Raw genomic sequence first — 21,414 nt, 5'->3', positions numbered from 1 at the left:
AGCTGATACCAAGGGCTAAGTAGAAAGCAAATGTTTTGAGAATGATGATGGCAACAAATGTACAAATGTGCTTGACACATGGATGGATGGATGGATGGAAGGATGGTGACAAGAATTGTACGAGCCCCCAATAAAATGATTTTTTTTTAAATTTTAACTAAAAAAATCGATCAATAAAGAATTAATTAAACAGAGAGTATCAGGGAAACACATTCCTCTAAAGCATATTTCAGATCAGACAATATAATTTCCAACCGTCATTACTTTCATTGGAGGATATTTGTGGTAAGGCGCTGCTCCAGTGGCTAATTCAATGGCAGTTATTCCAAAACTCCACATGTCAGCCTTGAAGTCATAGCCTCTCACCTAAGACAGGGAGCAGAAAACACAGCACAGATTACACACCAGGCAGGGTGCAGATCACAAGGTCCGGGTTAAGAGGGAAAGTCCAGGACTATTCACAACTTTGCTTCTGGTTTAAGCCAAGCGCTAGCAGGCGGGAACTGGATCGGAGCCACACGAAGCACTATACTACATCCGTGGGTTTAAATGAAAGATGAGTGTATTGAAGATAAGTCTAGTTTTTACCTGTTCCATGACTTCGGGGGCCATCCAACATGGGGTACCGACAAAAGTTTTCCTGACTTTATTCCGGGTAACATCACCCCCTGTGGCTAAGAATGCACTTACCCCAAAATCTGAAAAGGAGGAAAAAAGAACAGAAAGACACCATTTACCCTTAATTTTCAGAGGACATAGTTGCTTGCAAATGCTAGCTTGCTGGAACCTCTCCCTTCCCGAGAAGCCGATACAAAGGAGTGGTGCCTTTTTCCAAAGATGCTCTTAAAGCTCTGGCAGGCAAGCATCCCGGCTGTGCCGCCCATCCACCAACGCTGCACTTCAGGGAGCACCAACACTGGGGAGGGGGTGGCCAGTCCACTGGAGCAAACACTCAGCATGCCAATGTATTGTTCCTACTGGGGGGCAGGGGGGACCCAAATCCTAACTGATCATAAAAGATTATTACATCAATGAAAATATAAGATTTTCCTTGTATTTCACCATGGAAATTTTTCTTACCTCTCACCATGGTCCATAAACATGTTTCCAACGCCCGAAATCTTAAATAGCTTAGCTTTGTAGCTAAGACTGATTTTAGAAAACTATTGACAAGAATACCGTAAGAGACAATACAACTGGTAGAACTCTGGCATGCAGAAATGTCTTCTTTCCTCAGTCATGATTACTATTATTTTATAGCTTCTTAAATTCTTACTTGTCAATGTTTACTGGGTAGCTTTTATTTGTTTTTAAAATAAAGAATGAATAACATCCATCTTTCCTATGCACTTTCTTGCCCACAGATCACTGCCTCAAACCCTAGCCAAAATCCTGCTGGCAAATCCAAAGACTGGAAGCTACGTAAAAGCAACATGGCCCGAGCACCCATGTCAGCGTGGAGCAACCAGCACAGAAGAAGCGTTCGGGCAGCAGTTGTCACCCAACTAGGTTACTTTTTCCAAAAGTGCAGAGAACGGTTTCTAGAACTAAATAATACACTGCTCTCAACATCGACAGAATCCTAGAACCTTCTGTGGAGAGATGAATTAATTAGGCTTACTACACACACACACACACACACACACAGACATGCACACACAAATACATGTCAATCTGTGACATTAAAGAGGGAGACATCTTGTGATTACTAATGCATGCAGTTCTGCTTAGATTTTTTTACATGAGGGGTAAAATAAGAAAAAGCTGCTCAGGATTAATACGGATCTGCCTATAAGATCCGTCTTCAGTTCAAAGACGGCTGGAAGGTGAGCTGGTACACACTCACAGACGACAGTCAACATCGCCCGGAGTAAGATCCTCTAAACGCTCTCATATCATTCTCCTTTGTTTTGCTGGTTTCCTTTGTTGATTGTCAGGATGACGCAATTACCAGAGAACAACCTCAAGTACACCCCAAGGTCAAGATGGATTAGCATTTGCTGCAGGGCTACAATATTAAGTTATGCAATTCCGTGACTTCCTAACACTGCCACCCATTCTCTGAATGGCAATGGTCTCATGTTTCACTTTATTTACATTTAAATTTCAGCTACAAGTAAAAGGAATAAATATTGACAAATGAAATCATTGTTCCAACTGCTATTTCCAACTGGCTTGGCTCAATACTGAGCAAAAGCACATTTTGAAAATTGCTGTTTAATTCTATTTTAAAATATGTACCCAACTATAGAACTCTTTGAATCGTCTCACATTACGATCAGGAAACCAAACCCCCGTGGAAAGAAATCTCGGGAACCACTGGCTGCCCACCAGGGGTGAAGGAAGACAGTTCACGCTCTTCCAGAATAACTAACGGACGTCGAAGGGATGTAATCATCTCTCGCATCAGAAAAATACTTGTACTAATTTCAACTTATTCTGTAAAAGCCTAGTAAGAACCCCACCACCCCGTTTCTTTATCCAAACAATGTTGTAAAATGAAGACAGCAAGTACAGATGCATTGAGAGTGGATTCTTTGAAATGCTGTTGAAGAAACTCTATACCCTAGAATGCCCTCCTAAAAGATGTCATCCAGATAAAAATCCATCGATATTTTGGGATACATTTAGCTATTTTTCCAATTCCTTATAAATACGATCTGCTTACTTTACGCCAGGCATCTTTTTCTAAAACCTGTAGCAGCCGAGAAGACGTCGGTGGCAATTCATATTGACAAGCCTCCTCAATACAGCTTTCATAATTCACATTTATTCATGGCCTCCACTTACAACACTCACTTTAAAGCCATAAACAGATGGCTAAATGTCTTTAAAGCTTGAAACCAAAATCCCCAAAGCAGAAAACACCAATCTGATTGTCTACTCATCCTTAAAACTACAGAATAAATACACGATTTGCTCCTATGCGTGAACGGGAAGATTCATAGGCACCAGGAAGCAGGACGTTTTGGCCAAAGTATAAAGTGTTCTGTGGAACTAGGAAAACACTAGCACATTCTGTAGAGACCGATTTCATACGGCCCTAAGAGCCAGGTGACAGTACAGCAACAGTACAAAGCGGTCTTGTTTCCGAAGGGGCACATCTATATAGCCAAAGGGACTAGAGCCAAACACACTTGGATCAGAGACCTTAGAGACCGCAGACATTTTCTCTGGCAATGCAGAATCAAAGCCACACAAAGTTTGCCAGTCTGTCTTCCCGTCTCCCGGAATAAGTGCATCTAACCCAGAAAGAATGCTAGCACCCCGTGGGACTAAGAGGCCCTGAGGTCTTCTGAATCCACCCACTCCTCTCCTTCCTGTGCTGCTGCTTCACCTTAAGCGCTGCTTAAGTTCTTCTGAGATTCTAGATTCCCATGACAACCCCTAAGTCACCACCCCCTGCCTTTCCCAAGCCCCATGCACCAGGAACTTGGCCTTCTATATACAGACAGGCCATGCACGGTCTGGGGAGGCTCCCAGCCTGCTCTGGAGAAGGTCAAATCCCCCAGTATAAACCACAAATCACACTCCCCTTTCCTCTCCTGGCTCCACTCGCGCTGCTCCCCCGGAGTGCCAGCCCAGCCAAGCTGCTGTTGTTGTTAGTGCCTGTCAAGTCTACAGAGACCTGTGCTGGCCCCATGCACAGCGGAATGAAACTCTGTGAGCGACTGCAGGGAATAACCCCCGTGGGGGACTGCAGATCTTCCTAGGATGGGGCTGGGATCCTTGGGGTCTCCAGTGGCTGATTTTTCAAAAGTAGATCGCCGGGTCTTCCTTCTCAGGTGCCTGCTAGCCCAGAAGGCCTACTGGAACCTGCGCATCATCACAGCAACACGCGCGCCGAGGTCACCAGCCTGCGGTGCTGCGCAGGCAGGAGGCAGGCTGGCCAGGGACTGGAGCTCAGGGTCCCACGTGGAAAGCAGGGATTCTACCACCGAAAACTAAAACCAAAACCAAACTCGCCGCCATGGAGTCAATTCTGGCTCCTGGTGACCCCGTGTCAGAGAGCAAACCTGTCCCCGTGGGGTTTCTGCGCTGCCATCTTTATGGAAGCAGACGAGGCCTTTCTTCGCCTGGGGAACGACTAGGTAGGTTCAAACCACCAACCCTCAGGCGAGCAGCTGTGAGCAAACTGCATGTGCATCTACCCCAGGAACCTCCACTGAGCCGACCCTCACTCTGTATTCCCTGGATTCTCCACCATGCCTGCACTGCACCGTATCTGCCTTTGCACGGGGTACTTTGCCCTCCAGGTATACCATCCCCTGCTCTTCTCTCATTGATAAAGCTCAGCCTCCAGGCCTCAGTATGGGCATCATCTCACCTTGGTACTTCCAGTCCGAAGGTACAAAGACATCACCCTTCCAGACTGGCCCATGAGCAGGCGTGCGCTATCAGATGTGCAATGTCTGCTCTGGGCCATGCCTGACTGATGATTCTCTCTGGCCTACAGCCTGGCACCCAGTACTGATTCACTGATCTCGGCTCCTCTCTGTAGGTCACTGTTATGGATGCTGGTGACACAGCAGGGAACAAGACACACACAACGCCTCGTCCTGTGAGATACAGTATAGGGCAAAGCCGCACAATCAGGGAAATGACTAAGTGAGATGCCCACACAAGGCCAGGAGAAAAATAAAGCCGGGAAGGAGGCGTGGGGGTGTGGCTCCAGGGGCGACAGTGGTACAGAGGTCAGGAATGGGTTCCTTGAGCAAAGCCTGAAGAGGAAAAGGAAGCAGGTCACAGAAGTATCCGTGGGACAAGCATTTGTGCAGAAGAAACGGCAGGTGCAAAGGCACTCAGCATGCACCAGGACAGGAGGAGAATGAGGCCAGGTGAGCAGGAGGTGAAGAGGGGGCAGGAAGGAGTGCCTCTTGTTACCAGGCAGGGCCTTAGAGGTAAGCTCAGTGATGTTCACACCGAGGCAGAAACCACAGAAGGGCTGTGGGCAGAGGGGCATCATGGTCTGGAGAGGCAGAGAGAGAAGCCCACTGTGGAGAGTGCTTCAGTGATAGCCAGGAGGGTGTAAGTGGAATGGGCGTGGGAAGAAACCGATCCTGTACTTTAATGACAAAGCTAATAGGGTTTGCTCAGGCAGTGGATATTCAGAAAGAGAGAGAGAGGTTTTAGGCCTAAACAACTGGGGGTGGGGCTGCCACTAACTGCCTAGGAAATGAGAAGGAGAGGGTGCAAAGGGGAGCAACGGAGGTGATCGGGACACATGCTCTGGCTGGGTCAATGGCAAAACTACTGAGTGGAGTCCTAGCACAGGCAGACTGCAGTCAGGTACGAGCTCTGGGCTGAAGATAAAAGTAAACACTTGAGGGGCACACCTCCTGAAGAAGTCGTCAATGCCTATTTGCTGAATACCAGTGACCCTACAAGACTGAGCAGAGCCGTTCCGCACAGGTATCTGAGGCTGCACATCTTGATAAAAGCAGACAGACAATCTCATCTGTCTCCCACAGAGAGGCTGGTGGGTTTGACCTGCTGGCCTTTTTTGTTAGCAGCCCAACGCTCACACCACCGTGTCCCCAGGGCCCCCTCATTTGCTGAATAAATTACTGACATAGCCTCACTCGATCCCCCTATTAGTCAGGGCCAGCTACATGACTTGCAGTCCAAGAGCCAAACGAAATGCAGGCTTCCTAGCTCACAAAAGATAGAGTTTTCTGGCAGAGAGAGCAGAGCATGAAGCTCTTCTAAACAGCAGCCCTGAGCAAAGGCATAGGTCACACCGGGAGAAGCCAGCCCCCCTGTCCCATGGGCTTTGGAGCTGGAGAAGCAGGTGTGGTGTGGTGTGGTGTGGTGTGGTGGGGTGGGGTGTGGTGTGGTGTGGTGTGGTGTGGTATGACAGCTACTCTTCACAAGTCAGAAAGAGCTAAAAGGGATGATGGATGAGACCCTGAAGAGCCTAAGGCTGCCTCCTCCCCAATCGCCCTTTGTTGTCTTTGATCCTTTCTGCCAAGAGTCTGTATGGTGGGAAACACCTAGCCACTCTCCAGCCTCTCCTCTCTAAGGCGGAGGACCTTAGCACCTTAGCAGAGGGCAGCCTGTAGGTAAGTCCTTCCTAAAGGCCTTCTGCCTCTTGGTGCCTTAGGGCTTCTTCTCCACAGCCCGCTTAGAGTTAATGCTGGGTGGTACTAGTGGCCACAGAGGCTACTCCTGAGGACCCTCTGGGCAGAGCAGAACTGCCCCATAGGCTTGGCAAAGTTGTGTTTTTCTGCACTTCCCAGCTGCCTCTGCATGGGTCTGACCACCAGCCTTTCGGCTACAGTGGAGCACTTGACTGTTTGTGCCGCCTAGGGACTCCTTCTGAGTTACGGTGTGATTAGTTGAATACGAACCCATCACCTTTGCCCAATTTGCGGCTTGTATTGTAAGAGGCTTCTGAAATTGTCTTCTTCTCGCTCGGGGAGGCTCTGCAGGGTTTGGAGAGAGAGTTATCTGTTCTAGAGGGTACGTGGATCGGCCAGAAAATATCCCAGCCTAACTGGCAGGAGCGGGTTTGGGCAAAGGCGAAGAGGACAGTGAGGCTGTTCTGGGACTATGAATGTCTCCAAAAGGTGTGTAAACTCTCTGGGCCTTGCGTTCCTCACCAGGTTTTTCATGTAGGCCAATTTTTACATATCTGTAGCACTCTGCAGGAGACCCGGTAGCATGGTGGTTACGAGTCGGGCTGCGACCTTCAAGGTCAGCAGTTCCAAGCCACCAGATGCTCCTCGGGACAAAGAGGGGGCTTTGTACTCCTGAAAGGAGCTATAGTCTCAGAAACTCACAGGGGCAGTTCTGCCCTGTCCCGTCGGGTCGCCTGGACGCCAGGCAGTGAGTCTGGTTTGGGGGTTGGTAACACGCTCCTGTTTGTTTCCACCATGTCTAAATCTTCGCTATGCTAACTATGGCACGCGTCCATTAGTGACGGCTCTCTGCTACGAATGAATGAGTTAAGAGGGCTAAGCGGATCGGCACTGGTGTTTTGTAGCACGGTGGGTATGAAACAAGAGACAGATATGGTTCCCGACCTCACGGGCATTAGACTCTGGGAGGGAAGAGAAGTGCAAGAACAAACAACTAAGCAAGGTGTCGACCCCAGGGCTGGCTGCTGTAGAAGCAGAAGCAAGTGCTGGGGCTGTCCTCAGTGGTCAGGAGCACAGGCCTTGAGCATGGCCTTAACGAGAAGCTTCAGATGTGGATCAGCACACGGCATTCCAGACCGAGAGAGGGCGCGGCCTGAGCAAAGCGCAAGTGCTCCACCAAGAACAAAGCTGTCGGGACAGTGGCACAGGTCAGGCCACGCAAATACCGGCAGGGGCCAGGCAGGAATAAAGAGGAGGGGAGACGACCCTGAAAACTAATAGTGGGAGCTTGGTGACAAAAGGGACTGACATCCCGTCTCAGTGCTGCGAGCCACTGGAGAGTGCTGGACTGTGTGTGGAGCTGACAGTCCAAGCCCTGTGGCTTCACCCGCCTCCATGCCATGGAGGCTTCTGCGACTAGGCTGGGGAAGAGAGATGCTAGCGAGAACTGTGGATCATAGCTGCTGCCGGATCTCCTAATTTTCCCAGAAAAGTCAAAGACCTGGAACCCTTACATTTAAGCTCTTTTTCTCTCTTTTTCACCCTAGCAACAAATTTCCTTTTAAAAATTCTGAGAAGGCAAAACAAAGTAAATCACCGGCCTGGTTTAATCCACAAGCCACTCGTCTGTCAGCTCTGCTCTTACGAAGTCTAAAATTCACCTAAAAGACGTACGTCTTCCCACCCAATGTGAGATGAAGTTGGTGATGCGCAAGCCAGCTTGGTCAGCTAGTATGCTCATCAGGAATGCTCCAGGCTGGGGGATTCTGGTAGCATTTGACTAGGGCCGTCAAAGGCAGCTGTCAGAAGTATTTCTGCAACTGTACCTAAGTATGGATCAGTATAAGCCAGTCCAATGGCTAAAGGGATTATTATTGAGGCAAACAGTGACCTGTTAACACCATGACACATGTTAGCAATGGGCTTTGACTGGTGGAAATAAAGGTATTCAGCACACAGATAATGGCTAAGATTTTTTTGGATTCATCCTTGCAAGAATAGAATGAAAGCATGCAACCAGACTCGAAGTAGAAGCTAAATTCCTAACTAATTCTCTGTCGAGTAAGATGCTCGATAGCAAGAATGTGAGTTAAAGAACACTGCATCTGGAGGCTTAGCACGCCTGCCTCAAGTTAACAGTCTGTTCACCTAGCAGACGAGAAAGCATGGATTATTTTAAACGTACAGAAGAGAAGAGAATTCCAGAATACTTACATAGACTGAAACACAGCCATGCAAACAAAAGGAGGCTGAGCTGGGGGCTTAAAATCAGGAAAGGTGTGCATGAGCGCTGCATGCTTTCACCATGCTTATTCACTCTGCATGTGAGCAAACAACCGCAGCCGCTGGACCCGAGGAAGAAGAGCATAGCAGGAATCCACGAAGCCTTATTAACAACCCGTGACATGCACAGGGCACCACCTTGCTGCCTGAAGTAAAGGAGACCCAAAGGAAAGAAGCCTTACTAGTAAACTCCAAGACTACCGCCTGCAGGACGGATCACAGTGTAACAGAAAGACAAACTGTAAAGGCCTCATGAGCACACCAATCAGCAGCATCATGGTCAACGATGGCGCGCATACTGAAGCTGCCAAGGGTTTGCTTTCACTTTGATCCACAATCAAGGTTCATGGAAGCAGCCGTCCAAAAAAGCCAACTTATTAGGGAGATCTGGCGCAAAAGACCTCCATAAAGCATTAAAAAGCAACGATGTCAACTTGAGGCGGTGGTGTACCTGATCTAAGCCAGGGCAGTTTCAATCACGTCCTATGCATGTAGAAGCCGGATGATGCATACAGAAGACGTTTGTCGATTATGCTGTTGGCAAAGAATCTGAATATGCCACGAACTGCCGGAGAGAAGAACCTCTCTCTAACAAGAGGCCATCTCGTACTCGGACAGGTAATCAGGAGGGGCCAGTGCCTGGAAAGGACATCATGCTCGGTAAAGTAGAAGACCCTCACCCAGATGGGCTGACACGGTGGCTACAGGAACGGGTTCCAGCATATCAGGCAGACACAGGACCACGCAGTGTTTCCTTCTGTTGCACTCAGGGTGGCTGTGAGTCAGGCTGGCGAGAGGGCACCCAAGCACAAAATAACACTTCGGGACAAATTGTGAGGATGGCTGTGGGCTTGCTTGCTAACGAACTAAACAGTTGGGTCTGAAACTTGATTTCCTTATACCTTGGGAGTGAGGTTGTGGAGTGAGCAGCCAACCTTCACGAATCTCAGACTTAATCAACATCCATTATTATCTACTAAGGAGGAGAGCCTGAGTTGTACATGGAAACAATAAAAGAGACTTGGATCAGTTCCACATTCGGTTAAACATCAATAAAGCAATGTCCGATAGCTCAGAATTTCCTCAACTGCATTCAACATGGGTAACCACAAAGAATGATCCTTTCCAGAGCTCAAAGGACTCCCTGCTAGCGGCTGGCTTTGTTGGGTCTCCCTTCAAGAGAGGCTAAGATAAAGTGGCTGGGAAGCACTGAGATTGCTGAGGAGACCAATCACAAGAGGGTCCGAAATTAGCAAGCTATGTGTCCCTGATTCAATCAGCAACCAGGGCTACGGTGAGTCTGTCTGTCTCAAAAAGAGGGACATTGGATGTAAGAAAGCAAACAGGTGGCTCATGGCAGAATGCTCCCCTTCTCTCTGGGAGACCCAAGTTCTGATTCTGGCCTGTGCCCCTCTTGAGCTGCACTCACCCATCCATCGGTCAGTGGGGGGTTGCGCAAGGCTGTGAGGAGGAACAAGTTTCTCAGAGCTTCCAGACCAAGATGGACTAGGCAGAAGGGCTGGGGGAAAGCAGCCAAGGGGAACCCTGTCGATCACAAAGGTCCAGCCCACAGCGGTTCGTGATGGCCCAGGACCAGGAAGCCTTTTGTTCCACTGTGCATGGACCCCACTGGACAGCAGCTGCCAGCAACAAGGATCACACAGGGGCCCCACAGAAAAGGGGGCGGGCTAAAACACTAAAAAGAGGTAGATGACAGCCATAAGCCAGGCGTGAAATCACAGAGTCAACACGTGAATAGATTCTGGAAATGGAATGGATTAGACAAAACCTTAAGAAAATAGGATGATTTTGTGGGTATTGGAACTGAAAAAGAGGAAAGAATTTAAAAGGGATTAAATGACTTGCCAAAGAACACAGAGCGGGTTACCTAGGACAAAACAAAACCCCCTGCCACCGAGTCGATGCCAAAGCACAGTGTTCCCAAGGAGTGTCAAGTATAAACTCCACACTCCTCTCACGGGAGAGCTGCTCCCCCCAAGTCTCCTTGGGGTGAATTCAGAGTTTCGAATTCCTTTGCTGAACGAGGTGCAGAAGGGAAGAACGAGGTGAACAGCTGACAGCTCCTAACTTCTTCCCTAAGTGAAGATCAAGTTGTGATTCCCAGCATGGAGAAAACCAGTTTGAGATTCTCCAGTTAATCCTAAACGTCCTACTTAGATCACCAAAAACAAACTCTTAAAAATTTGGTTGGATTCCAAGGTGGGGTGTGTATGTGGTGTGTGTGTGTGTGTGTGTGTGTGTGTGTGTGTGTGTGTGTGTGTGTGCATATCTTCCTCCGTCCTTCCCTCCTTTTCTCTCACGAGAGACTTAAGACTTTACTGGCAAAACTAACAGGGACTCCTAAACACGCAGGAACCTCCACACCGCCGCCAGCACTGCCTACTGAGACCCATCAGTTCTCTTAAATCACCTGCACTGGATAAAGAAGCGAGCTACTTTGTGTTATGTCCCTGACAATGTATATGTGTGTGCAACATAATAGGTACAAAAGAGAAGTAAATATTTTTTTCACATTCTGATAAGAGATGATGATAGAAAGTCTAAAGAAAAAAAAAAAAGCAATGCACCCGATTCTATTGATACTGTTTTTGTACTAGAATGGGTAAAAGTGGTGCCATGCCAGACAAGGGGGGTTAAAAAAGCTCTCGGAACAAAAGGATAGGGAAAATAAATGGAATATTCCCAGGAACCTTGTGAAGGCCCCTTGCACTTGCTCATTTCCAGTGAGCCTGTGTACGGCCCTGAGCACGCTGGGTGTGGGGCTTACCTTAAAGTGAACAGCATCAGACCTCACTGACAAAACATCAAAAAGAACTAAACCTACTGCCATCACGTCAATTTTGGCTCACCGCAAACCTAGACACAGGGTTTCTGTCCATCTTTGTGGAAGCAGCCCTTCTCCGCTCTCCCTCAGGGTGACTCATGGGTTTGAACAGCTGACCCTGGAGTCATCAGTCACCCAATGTCTAACCCGTAGCGCCACCAGGGGTCCTTCAGTGGCAGAAGTACAAGAGCGATGTTCATATGCCCGGCATTGCCCTTGGCTGGCGTGCTGGAACTGTCAGGTGCCCATGACCACCCGACCTGCACCCGCACCCCCGCCCACACAGACGTCCAGGGCGAGAGGAGGGAGGTGGGGGCTAGAGAAGGCAGGGGCTGGAATGATGGCAGAATCCCAGGCAGAGCCTCTGCCAGCATACCCCTCCTGCTTCCTCCAGCCCGGCAACTCTTCAGTGAGATTTTGATCCCACCACAGTCGAATCAAGCCCTCTCCCTCCAAACGGGCACTGGCGCCCTATCAAAGCAGCCCATCCTGGGCCACGGTCAGTCCTGCGTGGGAAAGCCAGCCTATGAGACGAGACCCCCACCCCCACCCCCACCCTCACCCTGCAGAATCTGTTTTCCTCCTTCTGATTAGAATGCAGCCCAAAGGATTGCATGCTGTTGGTTTTTCAAGTGATCAAATAGGAAGTTCTCGGTTTGATGGTTTGGGGGCATAATTAAACCTGGGTTTGGTCTGCCGCTTTTTCTTTTCCCTCCGTTTGTCTTCGTTGTGTTTCCTGCACAGGAGAGGCAATGGGGGCATGGCACTACCTCCTGGGGCCCTCACCAGGCTCAGCAGAACTCAGCTCTGGAGGGAGTTACAGAGCCCCAAGCCCAGGCTGGAGGCTCAAGCCAGGCTGCTTCGGCAAGCACTGGACAGCAAACCCTGTACGCACTGGATGCGTCTCTTCTAAGATAATAGCATTTGTTACTTGTGCAGGTGGCTTTCTCTGTGATAACAGAGATATGACATGGCAGCATGGGTGCCAGCATCACTCGAGGAGCCAAACAGTGAGGAACTAGGTGTGGTAAACATAGCCCCACTTTGTAGACACACCGTTGGGCCAGGCCCCTGCACGGAGGTGCCCCACCCCCAGTGATCCCCAACAAAGTGAGGATATAGTGAACCCACCCGGGAGAGGCTGCAGAATCCAACAGGCCTGAGTGGGAGGAGTGAGTCCCTTCTTCACTTCTTTGAGCAAGTTTCCCTAGCTCTAGGAGGGGAAGTGTGGCACAAAGACCTGCTAGTTTGCTGCCTTGGATCGAGTCTGACTCATAGAGACCCTAACGGGCACAACCGAACGGCTTCTGGGGGTTTCTAAGACTGTCAGTCTTTCTCCCCACGGAGCCGCGGATGGGCTTCAATCGCTGGCCTGGGGTGAGCAACCCAATGCTTTGGGCCAGTAGCCCAGTGCTGAAGCCACTCAGCCAGCAGGTTTGCAATAATGTTAGTCACTGTCACATGGCACTCCTGGTCACTTACCCAACATCACCTTCCTTTCTCCCTGACAGATTCCCAGATTTGTCTGTCAGGCCCAGGGATGAATCCCTATGGGTTTAAGCCAACCCCAGTGGTTTTGCACCTCGTGACTGGTGTGTGGTCTCCGGGAGGGTCTGCCACAGTCTTGGCCTAGGGGACCTCACACAAACGCTATACGGGTTCTTCTGGGGAAACCCTCTCTGGAATGAATGAGAGTGGGGATAAACAGGGACCATCAGATCAACCCAGAGACGCATGTTGCCTGGTCTCGTCACCATCCTGACCACGGCTGGTAGGTCCCAAGTCCACGGCTGCAGCCTTTGTGCCACTCCATGTCAAGGGAAGTCTCCCTCGTCTTCGTTGGCTCTCTACCAAAAATGCTTGATCCTCCAGCACGTGATCCCTTCTGATGCCAAGCCTTTCTTCCCAGTCTCTCTTCGTCTGGAAGATCCACTCAACCCACCCTCCATGGGTGACTCTCCTGGCACCTGAAGCACTGCTGGCACAGCTCAGTGCACCACAGCCAAGCGCACACCACTCAAGGTGAGTGCTGGGGAAGAAAAGGGACACACATCCCAACAGGCTCTTTTGCTCTCCACAACCTGCCCTGCTTGGGGCACTGTCCCATGAGGGCATCCTGCTGAAAACAAAGAGCAGCCTGAGGGCAGGCGCTGTCCAGCACACTCATGATGCAAACGATTCAGCAGGAGAGTGGCCATGACCTTGGAGTGCTGCCAGGGTCTCCATGGCAATCCTGGAACCAGACACCCAGACGTATTATTATCGAATATAAACCCAATTCTGGCTCACAGTGAGCCTACAGGACAGAATAAAACTGCTGGAGGATGGCGGGTTTGCACGGCTAGCCTTGTATCGAGCAGCCCAATGGCTCACCAGTGTCAGAGCTCCTTGTCCTGGGATGCCCAAGTCAGTACATGTCTCTGTTGCCCGACACCCCGTCAGTCCAGGACTCCATGTTGTCCTACAGCTTTCTTCATGCTCACAGGCGCCCTGTCTTCCCCAAGCTGAGCCAGATTCATGGCTACGTCCTTGCTGAGGGTTGACCAGGACATCAGCGGCCAAAGTCATTGCAACCCCAAAAAACACTTAGTGGAAAGGGGGAAAAAATTCATCAAGAAAAGCATTTAGCGCACAGTGAAGTTTTGGATTTTTAAACAGCTCCATTGCTAAGCAAGTTGCCTAATGCCAGGGACACAAATCCAGACAAATACATGCAGAGCAGTCAGGGGGCAGGCGCGCTGCAGAGAACCCAATTCCCTTTCCTGTCAAAAACTGCTGCTGTCTGGGACTGCATGTGCACACTCCTCCCACAAACAGGACAGCACGTTTGAGGGGGGGTGGGGGTGGGGAGTGAGATGGGGGGTTGCTACGGCATGATGCAGTCTGACTTAAAGGCTTCACTGAAAGGCAACTCCAAACCTCCCTCTCTTCTTAAATGACAAGAACCAAAATAGTACAAAGAGAGCTGCCAATGAGTATTTGCATCTGCACATTCATATATGTCAGGATCTAGGAAGTACAAGGGCAACAGTAAGAATGTCCCATCAGTGTACGCGGGCCAGTGACTTCCAACTGGGTCTAACGTGCCACACCGGGCAAATCTAAACGCATGGTGCACCTTTGTGGGGGGACTTGAAAGGGGCTCTTACTAGCTGGATCACAGCCAATAAGAAAAACGAGAGCACCGCTGAATGTGTCAGCCATGCACGAGAAGAGGGAGCAGAATGGGAAAAATCACAGGTTGACAACCCAGCTAGGAAACCTAACTTCCTCTAGAAAACAAGAGCCGTGTGCGAGTTACACAGTAACCAACCCTCTCAACTGACAGAGCTGGACACAACGGTGCCAGCTCACACATGCTCACCTTGGTGCTTTCGGTGATAACCATGACGTCAGAGGCCACCCGCCCCCACCCCACCCCAACACTGACCATGTGTGTCAGTGTCTACAGTCCTGACAATCACCCGATCTCCAGCAGCAGGCTCCTCAAAGTGCTTCCTCTGCCTCTTCCAAGCCTCCCAGGCCAGGGCTCACCCCTAATGTTCCCACTCCTGTTCTCGTTCCAGCATGGCCGTGTTGTATGACAGATGCGGGCCTGTTTCCATTTTGTTGTTTCAGCCATGACGAATCAGAATCCAGCCAATGTGAAGCCCTGCTTTACGGGAAATTCCCAGGCTCTTACAAATTGTTTTCTCGAGACATGTGAAATGTATAAACGCACCAAATGAACAGTCCATCGGCATCAGCTGCTCACTAACAGGCACTCTGAGGACGAGACAGGCTGCGGGTGACCACAAACCCTGGCACCGGTATGGGCCATTCCACTCCCCTCCCCTCTGGCTCATGGAAAGCGATGCAACTGTGAAGGGTGACGGCCCTGGACGAGCCATGCCGTGACTCAGCTCATCCTTTCAGGGAGTCCGTCACTGCTACTTCGGCAGCTTGTCTACTTATTGCCGTTGTGTCCATCCAACCGATTCCAGCTCTTGGCCAGCCTGTGCGACTGAGTGCAACTGCCCACTGCCCGGAAAGGGTTTCCTTGGCTGTAGTCCTTTCAAAAGCAGTGTGCTGTTATTGTGAGCTATTGACTCAATACTGGCTCAAAGTAACTTTACAGGACAGAGTAGAACTTTCCCCAAAAGGCTCCCCAGGCTGTAAATCTTTAGAGAAGCAGACTGTACAGTAAAAAGGCTCAATCTATTTTTCTTGCGTGAGTGGCTCAAAGGTCACTCGCTGCCACGGGAGTCAGTTCCGACTCACGGAGACCGTGAGGGCCAGGCTAGAACTGCCCCTGAGGGTTTCGGTGACGGAAACTCTGTAAGGGAGCAGAAAGCCCCGCTAGAGTGGCTGGTGGACTCCAAACCAGCAGGCTGTCCGTTAGCAGCCAGCGCCTCACCCTCTGCCTACCAGGAGAGACGGACATGCACTAGCTGTCTGTTGAAAGAAGCCTGGTGGCGTACGTAGTGGTTACACACCGGGGGTGGGGACGCTAACTGCAAGGTGAGCAGTTGGAAACCACCAGCCGCTCCTCCGGAGAACGACGAGGCTTTCTACTCCCGTGAACAGGTACAGTCTCAGACACCCCCAGGGGCAGTTCTAGCCTGTCATGTAGGGTCGCTATGAGTCAGCACGGACGAGACGGCAGAGTCTGGTTTGGTTTACCACAGATGGTAAGTAAATGCATCCTGTACGGACTGTTTAAAAAGGGAACTGAAAATATTCTGTACTCCGCTGTGCAGGCTGGCACAATTCGTTTTATAAGTGAGTAAAGAAGACCACACCGAAAGAAGGCTTCTCATGACCGGGGTCTCCTGGAGGCAGACACTTGAAGGCAGTGATTGCTGGGTGTTCATTTTAAGGGAGAAACGCTTTACCCTTGTCTGCACTCCACACACAGAAGTCACATCAAGTCACAAAGATGCGACACGTTTTCAAAGAAAGCGTCATCGGGAGGATTCATGGTATTACCGCTGGCTAAGGGGCTCCACACCACCCGCTACTCTTGTCCCAATTGCTCCATTCTCACAGTCATGTGAACGCAGAGTCTCAGAAGGCACAAAGCCAGGGGAGAACACGTGGTTGCTGTTGTTAGCAGCTGCAGGTTGTCCGCAGACTCGGGCACTTTCGTGTACAAGGGGATCAGAATGTGCGATCCACAGTCAGGAGTGGTTTTTCAGATGTAGTTTCGAGCCTATCTTCTTCGTCCACCTTAGTCCATTCAGCAACACAGCATCAACACTCATGTCCACCAAGCAGACAGAGGTCACTGACTGGGCGATTACTACTGAATCTCCCCAGCCCCGCCCCCCACCCAATAAGTGGCAGTGAGTCTTTTATTGGACAGTGGCCCTGCTACCCATTTTAGAGACAATCCCGACTACAAGCACCATTATAACAACCGGTTCGCCAAGCGCAACAAAAAATGAGGTTATTGGGTTGCCGAGCAGGTGTGAACTGGCTGAATCCCACCACTTCTAATCAGAAGAAAGTAAATCAAGGACCACAGTCTGAGATCTGAGAGTTGCCTACTTTTATGACCTTCAGCATAACCTTCAAGGCAATCAACAACTGCTTGGTGGTCCTCAGACCCCACATCTATAAAGCGCATGCTGCAGAATGTCCAGAACCGAGGGCGGGAGAGCAGCAATAGGTAGGCTTATTATACGAGTACAAGCATTGTTATTTCCCATGTCAAAGATGCTTCTGAAGTAAATGGGGCCCCGAGCTGGCTACCCTCACAAAGACAGGCATGAGCCACTCAGATCAAATATTAATAGGTCTGAATTTCCCATGCAATATTCATATGCCCACAGGTGGGCTTTTTCATATAAATCCCTGCTCAACCAGCTCAGCTATCAGAAGCCTCCATGAAACCAGAGGGACCCATCTGTACACTTTAAAGAGATGGTCCCTACGGGACATGGTTAAAATAGCCTAATTCCGGCTACCATGGCTATTTAAAGAGAAACTTTACCTCTTTTCCACAAAATTTGAGAAGGATTAGTCGGGCCTATCAAAATCTTCGAATGGCAGGCAGAATTTTAAATCTGCAATCAAGAACACCTCCTGTCTAAAGTGCTGACATCGAAGAGTCACTGAAATGAGAAGCAGCCTTCTTGAGAGTTCATGGCCTGGTACTCTTTCTGTCTAACTGTGCCACACAGTTACCACTTCATCCAACAATGATCTACGGAGCACTTATTACGTGCCATTCCAGTTGTCAGCACTGGGACGATAGGACAGAAACCCCGGCTCTCAGGGCTCTGACCTTGAGGCTGGGAGTGTGACAGTCTGAAAAGGGAAAGGTAATACACACAATGACTTTGTCTAATAGGAAGCAGGGACTCTCGGGCTTCGGCGTGCATCAGCACACCACTGGCCAGCTCCTTCCAACACCTGCAAGGTTTCTGGATCAGCATGAGGATTTGCATTTCTAGCATGTCCCCAGAGAGTCCTGGAGACAGGAGTTAATTCACCAGAAAGTCTGTGGTTCAAACCCACCAGCTGCTCCCGGAGAAGAAGATGTGGCAGTCTGCCTCCACAGAGATGAGTCTTCAGCACCCTACGGGGCCGTCCTCTCTGCCCTGCAGGGTGGCGCTGACTGAGAATGAACTTGAAGACGATGGATACTGGGTTTACGGAGTTCCCCAAGTGTTGCTGCTGGTCTAGGAGCACACTTTGAGAGCTACTAACGTAGGGAACAGAGTCCCTGAGTGACGCAATAATGAAATGCTTGGCAACTAAGCAAAGGGTGGGCAGTACGAACCCACTCAGTGACAACTCAGAAGGCCTGGCGAGCTTCCAAAAGGGCACGGCGTTGAACGCGTTATATAGAGTACAGTTCAACTCTGACACACATGGTGTGTCTCCATGGGTCAGAACGGACTCACTGACAAGTGGTTGCTACGCAGCACTGGTAGGAACAACAGGGAAACAAATGGACCAGGAAAATAAGACAGGGAGTGTGTGTGGTGGGGAGGGGGGGGAGAGGAGTGCCGAAAGTTACCAAAGGATACACTGAGAGCCCTACTGATGAACTACTCCAGAGCGCTGCCAAGGCTGTCATCCTGATGCAAGCAACCTCCCACGTCCTTCTCGCAGAGGGCGGCCGGTGGGTTGGACTGGAGCCAAGCTCTGAAGGAGGACTGAGAGAGCACTCCCAGACAGGGGACAGGCAGTGTCAAGGTCCTGAGGCAGGAATATGCCACAGCAGACTTGAGAGACTGCTATGAGATGAACTGTGGCCTCCTCAAAATACATGTCTACTCGGCCTGGCTGTGCGTCCCGGTGCATGGCTGCCCTCCATTTTACTGTCAGATACAATCACCTTCCACCCTGCGGTGGGTAGCAACGCTTAGCTCCTACATTCTGTCAATGACACAGTATCCGCGGGGAATATACTGTGGGGTGTACATTGAGTCAACGTAGCACAGGTCACGTCGCTGCTCAGGTCATACTCTTGCTTGGGCCATACCTTTCATCTCCCGAAAGGCAGCAGGGGAGAGAGAGAATCGAATAGGGTGAAGAGGAACTTCATTCCTACCAAAAAAGAATGGGGCGGAGCTCAGCCTTCCGACCCCGGGCCGCCCCTGAGAACTAGCTGGAGGAGAAGACCGGTGCTATGCCACATGGGGACTTCCCAGGGGTCAGCAAGCAGAAGCTGAAAACACAAACACCTCCCTTCCGAGTCAACCGAGGCGGAGAGCCTTCCCCTGGAGCTGCTGCTCTGCATCTGGGCTTGGATTTTTTTGATTGGAGTGTTTGATGGGAGCGGAATGAGGGAGGAAGGGAAAAAGAACTGGGAGGGAGGGTGAATGGCATGAAGATGGTCAGGATCTCAGTACGGCCTCGGGGGTCACTAGAAAGAGTCTACCTCTCACCGGAGATAAAGCGGGACTGGAAGTTTTTGAGCAAAGGCACGACATCAATGACTTAGTTGAACAGCCTCTCTCTGGGTGCTGGGTGAAAGAGACCACCAGGCATGAGGATACGGTGGCAAGGACCACAAAGGCAGCCTGGGAACAATGGGATTTGTAGACAAATTGGACAGAAGTATCGGAGACAGCAGCCTTTAGAGGTCAGGAAAACTCTGAGAGAGGCAGTTTGCCAAGGGGGCTGAGGGTAGGTACAGAATCCTTCCATATTGAAGAGTTGCACGATCTTTGGAGCTGAAAAGAAATTTGAGACTTTCAAGGACTCCATTTTATAAGTGACACAAACTATGGTCCAGCAAAGAGCTAGCATGATACATTATAATGACCCAGGGGCTGGATCTCTCACTGCCATCAAATCGACTGCAACTCACAGGACAGGGTAGAACTGCCCCTGTAGGTTTTCTCGGAGGCTGTAACTTTTTATGGGCGTAGAAAGCCTTTCTCCCTCGGACATGGAGATTAGCAACACGGAGTCCACTGCACCACCAGGGCTCCTATCAACAAACCAGCCCACTGACCCTATCCCAACTCATGCTAACCCCCCAGAGCACAGCAGAACTGAGACGATCACTCTTTACAGGAGTAGAAAGCCTCACCTTTCTCCTACAGGGTGGCTGGCAGTGTGGAACTCAGCACCTTGCAGTTAACCAGAAGCCCAACATATAATCCACAGCATCACCAAAGGGGGCCAGATAATCCTATAGTCCTGAATCCTCAGACATACTCTATATACAAGCATTAAACCTCACTCCTTGGAGCATAAGTGCATGTTAACTCTACATAAATTTCCTGAAAAATCTGTCCTCAGTGTATGATACATGCAGTCACTTTCTTTAGATTCCTCCAGAAATCTAACTCTCCCTCCACACTTACAAATTTTTTAAAACAAATTTTTAGTGTTCTCTGTTTCATGTCTGTGAAAGTAGAGAGCATGTCTCTGTTGGTGAATACTGTAGCAGGTCAGATACGTTAACTGGGCTTCAGCAAGCAGCAGTAGATGCTCGATAATGCCTTCTCAACCAGGCCCATGGGAAAACCCAAATACCAGATGCTCATTTTATTTCCACCAAGGGAAGGAGGTTATATTGAAGGGAGGTTTTGAGAGAAAAATAAAGATGAGCAAAGAAAAAGAGAATAGAATTGCTCTGTTTGGTTTAAAATGGTGTTTTTCTCAGACCTCAGCAGTTTGGGGTAATATGTAAAACTCAATTTAAGAATGACCTTTAGAGGGAAGAAGTAAGGAAGAAGATAAAGGAGGGAGGAAGCATCACTTCCTGCCGTCTGAGACACTCCTCCATGGAAGCTCAACCCTGTCTTATCGACCGACGCCCCCACCCCCTCCAGCCCCCAAGCAGCTAGACCTGCACAGCTAATGGAATATTCCAGGATGGGGGCAAGAGAGCAGACTCTCCCCCACTGGGTTCAGGCAGAAAGGCTGATCTTCGGTCGCTGCTCAAACAACTGCTCGCAGCTGTTTGCGGACTGGAAACTAACAAGCTCCCCAAGTATTTCTCACCCATCTTACACAGATGGGCCAGAAACCCAAGTTTCCAGAAATGGCGACGTTCCTGGTTCGGACTAGAGCTCTCACCATATGTGGCCATTGGCCAAGATCTCTGTCATTCAGTAAGTCGCACGTACTGGCTGCCAGTGCTTTCTTAAACAAATCGAAGTGAAAAATCTGGAGTTCACACAATCAGAAACTGCCCTGGGAGCGCAAACCAAATGCTCCGGCTCCTGAAGAAGGCCTGCGCACAGAGAGTAATTTAAGCTACCCAGGCACCTTTCTTTCCTGGGTGTGTCCAGTACCTCCTTACTTCGTGCTATCTGCTACACTTTCCCTCATTTTACTAATCATCTAATTGCTAGCTGGCTAAGGCAGAGCTTACCCAAAGTCAGAAATGGAAAAAAAAGATCCTTAAAAGGTTACTACCATCCTTCAAAATATGCAGTATATAAACACATATGTGTATGAATTTTAAATGTTCTCACTACCTTGTCTGCTAAGCTGACGGAGGTGTATTGCGGACTCTGGGCCACACCTCATAAATGCACCAGTAGCCCAGACAGGGTGCCAGCCCACCTCCAGGTCACATCACACTAAGCACAAGTCTGTCTATAAGCACCTGCCATGCGCAGGGACTACCCAGGAACGCTGTCACAAACAATACAGAGCTTCTGCCTTTCTGAAATGTACCATGTGGAGGGAAGACGACACCAAATCTCCATGTCATGTCAGTACAGAGAGCCTCTGTCCCATCAGCGTAAGATG

General features: G+C 49.8%; 1 protein-coding gene across 2 annotated transcripts in view; it reads right to left on the bottom strand.

Annotated features, from left to right (window-relative positions):
* STK39 (serine/threonine kinase 39) overlaps positions 1–21,414 on the bottom strand; it is a 295,827-nt gene that overhangs the window by 239,481 nt on the left and 34,932 nt on the right. For both annotated transcript variants that reach the window (XM_045299562.1, XM_045299568.1), the window contains exons 6-7: positions 589–698; positions 265–366 (exon numbers count right to left, since the gene is read on the bottom strand). In XM_045299562.1, coding sequence (XP_045155497.1) covers positions 265–366; positions 589–698 — 212 coding nt within the window. The remainder of the gene's footprint in view (positions 1–264; positions 367–588; positions 699–21,414) is intronic.

The sequence above is a fragment of the Echinops telfairi genome, unplaced genomic scaffold (genome assembly GCF_000313985.2).
Source record: "Echinops telfairi isolate 266 unplaced genomic scaffold, ASM31398v2 ScPeMD7_4;HRSCAF=17, whole genome shotgun sequence".
Taxonomy (NCBI): Eukaryota; Metazoa; Chordata; class Mammalia; order Afrosoricida; family Tenrecidae; genus Echinops; species Echinops telfairi.
Note: the sequence above shows the minus strand (reverse complement) of the source record. Positions and strands in the feature narration are given on the sequence as shown.